Source organism: Cebus imitator, unplaced genomic scaffold (genome assembly GCF_001604975.1).
Source record: "Cebus imitator isolate Cc_AM_T3 unplaced genomic scaffold, Cebus_imitator-1.0 Scaffold279, whole genome shotgun sequence".
Taxonomy (NCBI): domain Eukaryota; kingdom Metazoa; phylum Chordata; class Mammalia; order Primates; family Cebidae; genus Cebus; species Cebus imitator.
This window is the reverse complement of record NW_016107594.1, coordinates 5,150,272-5,165,218: the sequence shown is the minus strand read 5'-3', so window position 1 is coordinate 5,165,218 and position 14,947 is coordinate 5,150,272. Positions and strand designations below refer to the sequence as shown.

Genomic DNA, 14,947 nt, shown 5'->3' with positions numbered 1-14,947 from the left:
TGGATAAGCTTTTTGATGTGCTGTTGCAATCGGTTTGCCAGTATTTTATTGAAGATTTTTGCGTCTATGTTCATCATGCATATTGGCCTGAAGTTTTCTTTTGTTGTTGAGTCTCTGCCAGGTTTTGGTATCAGGATGATGTTGGTCTCATAAAATGATTTGGGAATGATTCCCTCTTTCTGGATTATTTGGAATAGTTTCAGAAGGAATGGTACCAACTCCTCTTTGTATGTCTGGTAGAATTCGGCTGTGAACCCGTCTGGACCTGGGCTTTTTTTGGGTGGTAGGCTCTTAATTGCTCTCTCAACTTCAGACCTTGTTATTGGTCTATTCAGGGTTTCGACTTCTTCCTGGTTAAGGCTTGGGAGGAGGCAAGGGTCCAGGAATTTATCCATTTCTTTCAGGCTTACTAGTTTATGTGCATAAAGTTGTTTGTAATAATCTCTGATGATGGTTTGAATTTCTGTGGAATCTGTGGTGATACCCCCTTTTTCATTTTTTATTGCATCAATTTGGTTATTCTCTCTTTTCTTTTTTATTAATCTGGCTAGTGGTCTATTTTGTTGATCTTTTTGAAAAACCAGCTCCTGGATTTATTTATTTTTTGAAGAGTTTTTTGTGTCTCTGTCTCCTTCAGTTCTGCTCTGATCTTAGTTATTTCCTGTCTTCTGCTAGGTTTTGAGTTTTTTTGATCTTGCTCCTCTAGCTCTTTCAATTTTGTTGATAGGGTGTCAATTTTTGATCTCTCCTTGCTTCTCATGTGGGCACTCATTGCTATATATTTTCCTCTAGAGACTGCTTTAAATGTGTCCCAGAGATTCTGGTATGTTGTGTCTTCATTCTCCTTCGTTTTGAAGAATGTCTTTATTTCTGCCTTCTGCCAGTCTACATTCAAGAGCAAGTTGTTCAGTTTCCATGAAGCTGTGTGGTTCTGGGTTAGTTTTTGAATTCTGAGTTCTAACTTGTTTGCACTGTGGTCTGAGAGACTGTTTGTTATGATTTCCGTTCTTTTGCATTTGCTGAGGAGTGATTTGCTTCTAATTATGTGTTCAATTTTAGAGTAGGTGTGATGTGGTGCTGAGAAGAATGTATATTCTGTGTATTTGGTGTGAAGAGTTCTGTAAATGTCTATTAGGTTTGCTTGGTCCAGGTCTGAGTTCAAGTCCTGGATATCCTTGTGAATTTTCTGTCTGGTTGATCTGTCTAATATCGACAATGGGATGTTAAAGTCTCCCACTATTATTGTGTGGGAGTCTAAGTCTCTTTGTAAGTCATTAAGAACTTTCCTTATGTATCTGGGTGCTCCTGTATTGGGTGCGTACATATTTAAGATCGTTAGCTCTTCTTGTTGCATCGATCCTTTTACCATTATGTAGTGTCCTTCTTTGTATCTTTTGATCTTTGTTGCTTTAAAGTCTATTTTATCAGAGACGAGAATTGCAACTCCTGCTTTTTGTTGCTATCCATTTGCTTGGTAAATCTTCCTCCATCCCTTTACTTTGAGCCTTTGTGTATTCTTGCATGTGAGATGGTTTCCTGGAAACAGCACACCGATGGGTTTTGGCTTTTTATCCAATTTGCCAGTCTGTGTCTTTTGATTAGGGCATTTAGTCCATTTACATTTAGGGTTAATATTGTTATGTGTGAATTTGATCCTGTCATTTTGATGCTAGCTGGCTGTTTTGCCCATTAGTTGATGCAGATTCTTCATTGTGTTGATGCACTTTACCATTTGGTTTATTTTTGGAGTGGCTGGTACTGCTTGTTCCTTTATATGTGTGGAGCCTCTTTCAGGAGCAGGCCTAGTGGTGATGAAATCTCTGAGTACTTGCTTATCGCAAAGGATTTTATTTTTCCCTCACTTATGAAGCTTAGTTTGGCTGGATATGTAATTCTGGGTTGAAAGTTATTTTCTTTAAGGATGTTGAATATTGGCCCCCACTCTCTTCTGGCTTGTAGGGTTTCTCCTGAGAGATCTGCTGTGATTCTGATGGGCTTCCCATTGTGGGTAACACGGCCTTTCTCTCTGGCTGCCCTTAGCATTTTCTCCTTCATTTCAATCCTGGTGAATCTGACAATTATGTGCCTTGGGGTTGCTCTTCTCGAGGAATATCTTTGTGGCGTTCTCTGTATTTTGTGGACTTGAATATTGGCCTGCCCTGCTAGGTTGGGGAAGTTTTCCTGGATAATATCCTGGAGAGTATTTTCCAGCTTGGATTCATTCTCTTCGTCACATTCAGATACACCTACCAAACGTAGTAAAGTCTTTTCACATAGTCCCACATTTCTTGGAGACTTTGTTCATTCCTTTTTACCCCTTTTTCTCTAATCTTGCCTTATCGTTTTATTTCATTGAGTTGATCTTCGACCTCTGATATCCTTTCTTCTGCTTGGTCAATTCGGCTGTTGAAACTTGTTCATGCTTCACGAAGTTCTCGTGTTGTGTTTTTCAGCTCCATCAATTTGCTTATATTCCTCTCTCATTTGTCCATTCTCGTTAGCATTTCGTCAAATCTTTTTTCAAGGTTCTTAGTAGTTTCTTTGCATTGGGTTAGAACATGTTCTTTTAGCTCACGGAAGTTTCTTATTACCCACCTTCTGAAGTCTGATTCTGTCATTTCATCACACTCATCCTCCATCCAGTCTTGTTCCCTTGCTGGTGAGGAGTTGTGAACCCTTGTAGGAGGAGAAGTGTTTTGGTTTCAGGTGTTTTCATCCTTTGTGCACTGGTTTCTTCCCATGTTTGTGGATTTATCCACCTGTCGTGTTTGTAGTTGCTGACTTTCAGATTGGGTCTCTGAGTGGATGTCCAATTTGTTGATAATGAAGTTATTTCTGTTTCTTAGTTTTCCTTCTAACAGTCCGGCCCCTCTGCTGTAGGGCTGCTGAGGTCCACTCCAGGCTCTGCTTGCCTGGGGATCACCTGCAGTGGCTGCAGAACAGTAACGGTTGCTACCAGTTTCTTTTTCTGCTATCTTTGTCCCAGAAAGATACCCACTAAATGTCAGTCTGATCTCTCTTTTATGAGGTGACTCTTTGGATATACGGGGGTCAGGGAGCTGCTTGAGGAGACAGTGTGTCCTTTACATGAGCTCAAGTGCTGAGTTGTGAGCTCCATTTTTCATTCAGGGTTGCTGGGCATATACGTTTAGGTCTGCTGCAGCAGAACTCATAAACACCTTTTTTCCCCTGGTGCTCTCTCCCAGGGCGTTAGGGCTTTATTCATGAGTTTCCGTTGTGCTGCTGCCTTTTTTTTCAGGGCTGCCCTGCGCAGCAATGGGGCAGCCTAGTCACTGTCTGCCTGCAGAGGCTTTGCTGAGCTGCCATGGGCTCTGCCCAGCTGTCGTGTGAACTTCCCTGCAGTCCTGTTTATATGGTTGTAGTTAGAACTGTGTCAGCATTCTTGGCCCGACTCTGTAATTGCGGACTCTCGATGTATTGGCAGGTTGCCTTGGCGGGCTGCCTCAGCTATTGTGGACGCCCCTCCCCCATAGAGCCAGACCGTCCCAGGTTCAGCTGTGCTTGCTGTGAAACTCTCAATCCAAAGAGTTTCCAATTGCTGTTCTTCTGTGGGGGTGGGACCAGCCAAGCCTGATCACCTGGCTCCCTGCCTCAGAGCCTTTTGCTCTCTAGTTGAATGGTCAACTCTCTCCCAGGTGTTTCAGTCGCCTGTTGAAAAGGCGCCAGGGTCTATGTGACTTGCCCTGCGGCGACTCTCTGCGCTGGCTGAAGCAGCGGTGCTGAGATTCGTGGGGCGTTTTGTTTGTTTGTTTTTGCCCGGGAATCTCCTGGCCTGGCTCCCTGCCTCAGACCCCCCTTTAGTCAGATGAATGGGCGACTGCGCCTTCCCAGGGCTCCAATCGCCAGCCAAAAGGGCACCTGGACCAGTGTATTTTGTATGGAGCACTGCCGTGCCGGGGCGACACAAAACAGCCTCAGGACCGAAAGAGCCGCGCAGGCCAAAACGGTCGTGCTGGCGACCGGTGGGGCTCCTACGCCTGGGAATCTCCTGGTCTGTGGGCAATAAAAATCCGTCAAGATATGCGGCGTCCCTCCGCGCTTTCACTGGGAGCTGCAATCCCGAGCTGTTCGTAAACGGCCATCTTGGATCAGCGCCCCCCAAGTGTAGTATGGTTAACGAAAGCCATGTCACACTGTTCTTATGAAACTGTTGAGTTCTTAAATTCTGTACACGTGGCATTTTTGTCCATCTGCTCATGGCAGTGCAGTTTGGGAATCAAATCCATGCACCATTTCTTGCTTTGGGTTAACACCTACTTAAACTCACGCACACAACGTGCACTGCTAAACTATGTTCACACATTGTAAAATAGCCAGTTTTCACCACCAGAGTTCAGCAGAACTTACCAATGTTTGGAATTTTTTTAATAAATATAATGCTGTGTATTTCATTGCAGACTAATTGGTTGTGAGTTATAACACAATTATATTGCTACTGAACCATTATTAAAACTTGTCTCTAATTCAGTAACAATTTGTTTTTGTTTTAATGGCTTGTGGAAATTGTCCTGGTTGGTTACTAAAGACTTGTAGTATAATTTGTTGAACTATTAAATTTATTTTCTTCCAGGAAGCCAGTAAAAACAAATCTTTTCGTCCACAAGTAATTTTTTCCCCATTAACTATTTATGAGTATTTCATAATATGCCTTGTGAAACTTTTCTATTAGAAAAAAATGACAAGTCAAGATACAGTTTAGATTTGACCCTGGTAAGTGAACAATTTTTAATATCTGGTCTGTAATTCAGCTCATTTCTTATTTATCCCATTTATAAGCCATATGTAAGTAAATTAAATGTAGTTTGGTCAGTTTTGTTTTCTTGTTTAAAAAGTTAAATTTAGTTAAGTTTTAAAAGTTGTATTAACCAAATACTTGGAATTTTTACCATATATGTAGTTATTTTATCCCCAAATAGTTTGTGAGCAGCAGTAGTTGGGATTGAAAAGGCTTTGAAGTTGAGTTTGAGTCAGGTGTCTTGTTGAAGGCATAAAATGTAAACCTTTTGTTTACTGTCCCGGGGCAGGATGCTCTTCACTTAAGGCAGGAGGAGCCCATCAGTACTGGCATTGCTGAGCACCTCCTGTGTGCAGATCAACCTATCTTGTCTTTTCTAACTAACACTTTCAAGAAACTTGGAAATCCAGTTCTAGTCACACTCACACCATGAAATCTTGTTTGCCAGTGATCACAGGGTTGTGGCAATAGCAGCTCAAGCCTGCCTGGCTGGGACCTTGGCCTCACCACCCCCATCATGTCTGCAGCACTTCCCTGCCCCTCAGGTGTGCCAATGTCCACGTGTTTAAGTTGTCTGAGTACCCGTCCCAGTTGATTGTATATCTAGAAGACCCCATCATCTCAGCCCAAAATCTTCTCAAACTGATAAGCAACTTGAACAAAGTCTCAGGATACAAAATCAATGTGCAGAAATCGCAAGCGTTCCTATAAACTAATAACAAACAGAGAGCCAAATCAAGAGTGAACTCCCATTCACAATTGCTACAAAGAGAATAAAATACCTAGGAATACAACTAACAAAGGATGTCAAGGATTCTTTAAGGAGAACTACAAAGCACTGCTAAACAAAATAAGAGAGGATACAAACAGATGGAGAAACATTCCATGCTCATGTTTAGGAAAAATCAATATTGTGAAAATGGCCACACTGCCCAAAGTAATCTATAGATTCAATGTTATCCGCATCAAGCTACCAATGACCTTCACAGAACTGGAAAAAAACACTTTAAACTTCATATAAAATCACAAAAGACTCCTCATAGGCAAGACAATCCTAAGCAAAAAGAATAAAGCTGGAGGCATGACACTGCCGGACTTCAAACTATACTACAAGGCTACAGTAATTGAAACAGCATGGTACTGGTACCAAAACAGAGACCCCAGAAGAAACACCACACATCTACAACCGTCTGATCTTTGACAAACCCAGCAAAAATAAGCAATGGGGAAAGGACTCCATGTTTAATAAATGGTGTTGAGAAAACTGGCTAGCAATATGCAGAAAGCAGAAACTGGGCCCCTACGTGTCACCTTACACTAAAATCAACTCCAGATGAATCAAAGATTTAAACATAAAACCTAACACCATAAAAACACTGGAAGGAAACGTAGGCAAAACCATCCAGGACATAGGCGTAGACAAGGACTTCATGACTAAAACACCAAAAGCAATGACAATAAAAGCCAAGATAGACAAATGGGATCTAATTAAACTCCAGAGCTTCTGTACAGCAAAAGAACCATCATTAGAGCAAATCAGCAATCAACAGAATGGAAAAAATTTTTGCAATCTACCCATCTGACAAAGGGCTAACATCCAGAATCTACAAAGAACCAAAACAGATATACAAGAAAAAAAACAACCCCATTCAAAAGTGGGCAAAGGCTATGAACAGACACTTTTCAAAAGAGAACATATATGAGGCCAAGAAACGTGAAAAAATGCCCATCACCACTGATCATTAGAGAAATGCAAACCAAAACCACACTGAGATATCATCTCACGCCAGTTAGAATGGCAATCATTAAAAAATCTGGAGACAACAGATGCTGGAGAGGTTGTGGAGAAATAGGAACACTTTTACACCATTGGGGAGTGTAAATTAGTTCAACCATTGTGGAAGACAGTGTGGCGATTCCTCAAGGATCTAGAAATAGAAATTCCATTTGACCCAGCAATCTCATTGCTGGGTATGTACCCAAAGAACTGTAAATCACTCAGCTATAAAGACACATGCACATGTATGTTCATTGCAGCCCTCTGTACAATAGCAAAGACGTGGAACCAACCCAAATGCCCATCATGGATAGACTGGGAAAGAAAATGTGGTATATAAACACCATGGAATACTATGCAGCCATAAAAATTGATGAGTTCATGTTCTTGTTGGGACTTTGATGAATCTGGAAACCGTCATTCTCAGCAAACTGACACAAGAACAGAAAGCCAAACACTGTATGTTCTCACTCATAGGTGGGTGTTGAACAACAAGAACATGTGGACTCAGGGAGAGGAGCATCACACACTGGGGTCGGTTGTGGGGGGCGGGTAGGGGATAGACAGCGGGGGGTGGGGATGGAGTCGAGAGTAGGGAGGGATAACATGGGGAGAAATGCCAGATATAGTATGCACCTAAAGTAAAATAAATACATTTTTTTAAATGCTGTATTAAAGTGTATTAGCAAAGTATGTTAATGCTCCTGAGAACAGATTTGTTAAAGAAGATCCAAAAAATGACAGTGTTGTCACCACTCAGAAATGTCCATTTCCATTGAAGGAAGTGCTCCTGAGCTCCGCTGAAAGTCTGACCTCAGTTGAATTAAATTTAACCTTGTAGCTCTGATGTTTTTAAGAAAAATTTCTGATGTTTTTAAGAAAAACGTAAATTGCTGATGATGGTGGATAGGTGGCGTCAGGCCAGTTTGAGCACACTGGGACTATAAGGTTCCTGATTAGATGGCATGCCAAAAAAAGCTTGTCCTACAGGAAAATATCCAAATTATATTGGAAGTTTGAAATGCTGGTATTAATAATAGTATGCAAATATTCACTACCATTTTTATTTTTCTTTATTTCTCACAATATTTATCCTATCAACAAGATAATTTGTAGGGTATTACTAAACGTAAGCAACTAAGAATACTTTTACCAGAATAAAATTGTAAGTTGTATAACAGTTGGTTTTCAGAGAAAAAAGCAGTCTTTCTTTCTGCCAGTGCTAGAAGTCAGTGAACATTTGACAGAGAGTAATAATGGTTCCCAAGAGAAGCAGAGAAAAGGGACAACCCAAAAAATAGAATCATCTGTCACAGACAATTGCTTGAGCAGCTTGTGAGTTGTAGGAGGGGTGCAAGTTCCTAAGGCTGAAATTGAGGATGTGTTTTAATCCTGGCTGCATGAAGTTGTAGTGTGGTGCTTCCTTACCTTGGGGCAGCGGTGGGCAGGCAGGCCACACGTTGCTAAAGGACCGGAGAAAAGTGGCTGAAGCTCCCAGAAACTTCATGAAAACTACAAAGTCTGCGTGGTTCTGTTTTGGCTTGCCGAGGTTACATCCCATTTTTGTAAAAGATAATAAACTTGAGAAGGCCTTTTAAAATTAGATAATCAAAGTTGAGATCACTGAGGGCTGTTCCAGGCTATTCCTTCTGTCCAGCACACACACTAGATGGGAGGCAGCAGGAGGCACAAGTAGGAATTGTGGGGTTGCCCTGATCTCTAGGCCTGGCCCCTCCCTCCTCAGTGATGTGGCCTTGGGACCCCTCCTTCCTCAGTCAGATGGCCTTGGTGCCCCTCCCTCTTCAGTCATGTGGCCTTGGGGCCAGCTTCTTCATCACTCTCTGCTTCAGTTTTCTGATCTGTAGAGCTGTGATAATAATAAGATCCACCTCACAGCAGCATTACAACCATTAAAAGGGCATCATGTACTTCAGAAGGTGCCTTTGTAATAACCACTCAGTAAATGCTTAAGGTGAATATTGAGCAAAGTTGACTTGGTCTGCCCAGTGAAGAATACACTTTCTATAATCTGTGGTAAGGCTGCGTTTAATAATAGAAGTAGTGGACATTGTTGTTGCTCTTTGTCTGCCCTTCCCAGTGCACGTGAGGCCCTTTAGGAGCACAGGCACACATGCAGTGCCAATTTGCACCCAGATCCAAGGGTATTCAGGAATGGACCTTGAGTTTCAAATAGCTGTGATTTCATTTAACTTTTTTGAATTCTATTTTTTTTGTATTATCGCCAGAGAGTTTGGCTTATAAAGATCTCTAATTCTTTGAAACAATTAAGTTTTCCTTTGTGGCCTTCTTTATAATTGATTTTTATAAATATTCTATTGATGTGTGAGAAAAATACAGATTCTCTATTTGAAGGATGTACTTCTTTCTGTTTATCTAAGTCTTCCACATCCTTACTTGTTTAGAATTGTCAGATTTGAAGAGATAAGCAATCATGTGCCATATAACGATGTTTTGGTCAGTGACCAACTGACTATACTGTGGTGGTCACGTAAGATTATTTCCAATTTTTACTGTGCCTTTCCTATGTTTATATATTTTTAGATACACAGATACTTGGCATTATGTTACAGTTGCTGTTCAGTGCATTCACATGCTGTACAGGCCTGTAGCCTAGCTGTGTAGGTGTTGTGTAGTACACTCTGTGATGTTCACACAGTGATGAAATTACCTAGCAATGAGTTTCTCAGGTTGTATACCTGTTGTTAAGTGACCCATGACTGTATAAAAAGCTTCGTACAATATTTGTGCTTTTAGCAAATACTCATTAAATTCCCAACAGACTTTGCTTTATAGCTAATTAGAGGCTTGTGAATGATTATAGTTTCTTTGTAAATTGTCTTTTGCTTTATCTTAATTACCATTTTAACCTGAAATCTAATCTTGTCAGCTATGAACACCTTCTCACCTCTGTGCTTACATATACCTGGTGGTGTCCATTCTGTAGTCTTCTGTGGGTGACTAGTCTGAACTGAGCGTGCTAAGCTAACCCATGCCTTCTGCTGATGATTTGTCTTTTTAAAAGGAATTTTAAAACATGATATTAGAGAACTGTAGAAAATTTATTTTGATGATGGGAGGGGTGGTAGTTGGGAAGGCTTATCTCCCAGGGGACACGTATTCTCTCTTCCTGGTATTTCCTCCCCTAGTGGAACAGCAGTTCCAAACCCAAATGTAGTCTCAGGGGTCCTTTTTACTTTTTAAAATTACTTAGGACCCTCAAGGATTTGGGTCATGTGAGTTATATCTATTAATGTTTGCCACATTTGAAATTAAAACAATTTTTATAATATTTCTCCATTTATTTAAAAGTGAGGACTGAGCTGGGTGCGGTGGCTCACCCCTGTAATCCCAACACTTTGGAAGGCTGAGGGTAGGTGGATCACCTGAGGTCAGGAGTTTGAGACCAGCCTGGCCACAATTGTTAAAACCCATGTCTACTAAAAATACAAAAATTAGCCAGGCATGGTAGTAGGTGCTTGTAATTCCAGATACTCTGGAAGCTGAGGCTGGAGAATCACTTGAACCCAGCAGGCAGAGGTTGCAGTAGCTGAGATCACACCATTGCACTCCAGCCTGGATGACAAGAGCGAAACTCCATCTCAAAAAAAAAAAAAAAAAAAGTAAGAACTGTATGTCTCACACTTTGGCACACCCTCCTATATCTGGTATGATGGGGATTATTCCTCATCTCTGCTCCTGAGTTCATTCTGCTGTAATGTAGCTTGTTGGAGCCTCTGGAGCACTTCACTGCACATTAACGTATGTGAGGGTAGAAAAAGAAAATCATATCTTAGTGACACTGAAATAGTTTAGACCTTGGGCTCCCCCAAGAGGCCCTTAAATGGTGCTTGGGGAACCGTGGTGGTAGAACTGTCTCTCCCAGACTTGCTTGGCACAACCCCTCTTACTGGTGAGAAACAGGTGTGTATAACTCTTTTTTTACCTTTGAGGAATAAAAGATATTTGTATATTTTGGTCTGTTTCTTTCATGTCTTCAGTGTTGTAGGGCAAGAAGCGTATCTGGGGAGGCTTTGGTTATTAAGCAGTGCTTACGGCCGGCTGGCATTGTCTCAACCTAGAATTCAGATCAGGAAATCCATTGTTGTGGGAATCTGAATCACATCCACCAATCAAGCTGTTATTAGCGATAATGCTGATAACCTCAGTTGACCTGAATCCTTGTCTATAAATTAATTCTAAAGTGAGGCAGGGAGAAGGGATGCTAGTCAACATTACAAGGAAGAAATTTAATAATAATATTCAGTTACTTTGAAAATGAACAGGATTGAAATTTTGACTGTGGTCTTCTCATCTTTGCTGGGCCTAACCTGATGTGATCTCTGTCCAGTGCCCTCAACTGGTGTGTTTTAGTGTAGGATATTTTTATGTAAATATGTTAGAAATCTCAATGTTATTTTCCCAAAGATTGTCATGTAATTGTCACACTGAGAGTGTTGTTTGTGGCTGAGTATATGACTTAGTGATTTCTCATTCTGGAAACCAAGAAAGGCTGGAAGGAGAATTGGAAGGAAGGGATGAGAAACTGTTTTCAGAGAAGTAAGAGGCAGATGCAATGCACAGACTCTAAAATATGCACGAAGCTTACCAAAAGCTAAGCTTCGGCAGCGATAGTATAGGTCTGTGAATTTTACGTCCAGTCAAACTGTCTTTTGTATCCAGACTGCAAACAGTATTGATCATGTAAGAACTCAGGGAATACTTACTGTTCTCATGAGCATTTTTGGCTAGAGAAACGATATCCATTGGACTGGATGTCTGTGAATCCCTACAGCATCAGCTCTGTGGCTGACTGTGATAGAGCGGAGTGTGAGTGGAGGGTGGAGGAGAAAAGGTCGGTGGTGGAGGTTTATTGACTGTCTCATCTGTAATCACAGGGGAGGCACTAAGATGTTGTTCACTAAAATCAAGTTGTAGAGGAGAGGGATGGAAGAAAGGAGGAGGAAGATGAATGGCAGTTTTATCACAATGTGGAACAGGGAACTAACAACACTAAGATGTGTTGTATAAGGATCCCGAAGGATAAGAGAATTACATAAAGCTAAAATTCCAAAAGTAACCCCTAGGACAAAATAGTGCAAACATTCCTAAGTTTCAGAAGAACTACAGAGAGAATGAAAACTTTTTCAAAAAGCTATAAAAACATGTCATAAAGTTAAGACCAAACATGTTGTCTCTATGCATATAAACACATAACCTTATACACATAACCTAAAGGCTGGTAAAAGTAAAAGATTTCAGACTGGATCAAAAAGTGAAACCCAACTCTAAGTTGTATGTAAGAAGCACACCTAAAACAATGATTTACAAAAGTTGAAAGTAAAATAATGAAAAGATATACTGGACAAAATAAACAAATAAAGTGGGACAAAAAGCATGAAAGGAAACCAGCAGCCTACTTTTTCCTGGTGCACATCAGAGTAGGGACAGCTGGAAAAGCAAAGCATCCCAGGAGGGGCAAGAGGAGCAGCAGCCAGGGCCTTGGTCATCAGTCCCTCAAGAGACCTCTACTTCGTGGGTTCTGTCATAGGGATTTGTTACTGTGGCTTCCTAGAATACAAATCCTATAATTTTTATTTTAATGCAATTTATTTGCTATTTAATAATGAGTTTTAAAATACAAAATGCTACTTAATAATGAGTTTCAGTTTTGTTTTTCCTTTTTAATTTCTACATGGAAGAGCTGTTTGATTTTCTGATTGTCTGTTCAGCACACAGCTGCAGGTGTGGGCTTAGGTGAAAGTATTTGTTAGTGCCCAAGCATTCATTCTAGCCTCTTTCTGGTGTGCCCTTGTCCTACATAGGCTGGAAAGCTAGAAGCGCCATTGCAGACTCCTGCAGCCTAGGCTATGGGAGGAGATGTGCTTCCACTAACTAAGTGAAAGCCTGTAAGACTAAAAGGCAGAGCTGCAGGCCACAACTGCTTCAGCTCCCTTGTATGAAGTTCTCTTCAGATTAGCATGGGTAGTAACTGTTCCTACACCTGGACGCAGACTGATACAGTGACTTAATTTAGGATGGCAAGTTAGAAATGTTCATGCGTGTATGTTATGTCACTGTGGTTTGTAATTCCATATTAAATAGATTTATATATCACTCAGCTTTTTTTCCTCTTTCCTTTAAGTTATTGCAGCTAATTGCAAAATCCCAGTTAACTTCATTGAGTGGTGTGGCACAAAAGAATTACTTCAACATTTTGGATAAAATTGTTCAAAAGGGTAAGATGATCACTGTATTTTTAATACTCTAAATCTTAACTAGAAATTTGGTGTAAGGAGATGGGATTTTTCTTTTATCTTTCCCCAGTATGCATGCTGTCAAAAACAATTGTGTAAATAATGTGATAGCATCAGAAGTACAGGTCATCCCTCCAGTTCCTGGTGTTAACTGCTGTTTACTTTTTTTTAAAGTTGCTTTTGCATACAAAGGGATATATTAGGAAAAATAACTAAACCCAGAATTTTAAAAGGCTATTTACCTTTTCATGGTTGGCTAATCAGAGTTCATTTTATATGTTTACTTCCAAAATTAGCAGGATTGTGACTCACTTAGACATCAGATAAGCCAATAATTTTCTTTTGAATTTAATGAGTTTGTCTGGATAAATTACTGGCTGTTAGTAAATAGAACTTTAAATTTCACACCATGACTTTATACATACATAGGAATATGTGACTCTTAAATATGTATTTAAGACATTTTAAAATATTTAAAATTTAAATATGTATTTAAGACATTTTAAAATAGTCTGTGTTAAGTACAAAAGAAATTATAAACTGACCATTTTAAAGGCAAAATTGTAGACCCAACTGAAAATTTATCAGATAAAATTTTAAAGTTTTAAAAAATCTCATTATATTTGTGGTATCTCAAAAATGATGTCACTTTTGGGTTACACAAACTTTTTTATTGTGGTAAATACCTATAACATAAAATTTACCATTTTAGCAGTTTTTAAGCATACAGTTCAGTGACATTAAGTATGTGCATCTTACTGTGCATTGATACCACCATTCATCTCCAGAACTTCTTCATTTCCCAAACTGAAACTGTGTCATTAAACACGAATTCCCCATTACTCCTCCCCCAGCCCCTGGTAATCATCATTCTGCTTTCTGTCTCTATGAATTTGACTACTCTATGTGCCTCACATAAGTGGAGTTATATAATATTTGTCCTTTTGCAACTAGCTTATTTCACTTTGCGTAATGTCTTCAAGGTTCAACCATGCTGAAGCATATGTCAGAATTTCCTTCCTTTTAAAGGCTGAATAATATGCCATTTCATGTATTGATCACATGTTGTCTGTTCATCTGTCAGTGGACATTTGGGTTGTGAAACTAGATTATTTTTGAAAGTGTTGGTTAATCGCTTCTCGGCCTTTTGGCTAAGATCAAGTGAAAGTGTTGGTTAACTGTATCCATCCATAGTTTTATTTTTATTTATTCCAGTTCTTGATGATCACCACAATCCTCGCCTAATCAAAGATCTTCTGCAAGACCTAAGCTCCACCCTCTGCATTCTTATTAGAGGAGTAGGGAAGTCTGTATTAGTGGGAAACATCAATATTTGGATTTGCCGATTAGAAACTATTCTCACCTGGCAACAACAGCTACAGGATCTTCAGATGACTAAGGTATAAATATCTCTTCTCAAGAATTATTACACTTTGTTTTTATATTACAAAAGTTATCTCTTCTAAGCATACATGAAAGACTGCTATAGCTTTTTGAAAGTTTGTTTTTAACACTTTCGTAAATATTCATCACGTCCTTTTAAAATAGAATAGGACCAAAGACCCATTAATGGCTTATAGTTGCTATTGGAAAGACAGTGGGAATAGCAATTATTAAACCAGGCTGATCCTATGGGTGATTAGGTGTAAATTAATTTACCTTCATGGGAAGTATAAATATTTCAGTTATTAGAATAACATTCAGTAAATTAAGGCTAAATTGCATTGCCAGTAATTCTCTGTTTATTTAGTTCTTGCTTCTCCCAGGTTATTAATTTTTTGTCTTCTTCCTTGCTGTCTTTTTTGGCGATGTGTTTATAGTTCTTGGCAACAATGAACAAGGCCAAAAGAAGGTGCAAATCACCTCAGTTGTTTTTGATATTTTTTGTTTATTCTGGTAACTAGTTTCAACAAGAAAAATATTAACACCATCGCCCCAATATTTTAGATAGTGTTTTATTTATCTCTAGTAATAATAAGAAAAGGAATAAACTGAAGATATATCTTAGTGGCGTGAGTGATGTAGCCTTTGTGGTACAAAGATTTTGCAGGTTGTACTGGTGGGCTCATGGTTACCTTTTATCGCTGCACCCCAGGCTCCACATTAAAGGAGGGGTTTTCTTATTTTTTTTTTTTTTTT

General features: G+C 39.7%; 1 protein-coding gene across 6 annotated transcripts in view; it reads left to right on the top strand.

Moving 5' to 3' along the window:
* FBXO25 (F-box protein 25) overlaps positions 1–14,947 on the top strand; it is a 70,638-nt gene that overhangs the window by 38,545 nt on the left and 17,146 nt on the right. For all 6 annotated transcript variants that reach the window (XM_017501146.2, XM_017501145.2, XM_017501147.2 and 3 more), the window contains exons 6-7: positions 12,697–12,790; positions 14,024–14,208. In XM_017501146.2, the coding sequence (XP_017356635.1) occupies positions 12,697–12,790; positions 14,024–14,208 (279 nt within the window). The remainder of the gene's footprint in view (positions 1–12,696; positions 12,791–14,023; positions 14,209–14,947) is intronic.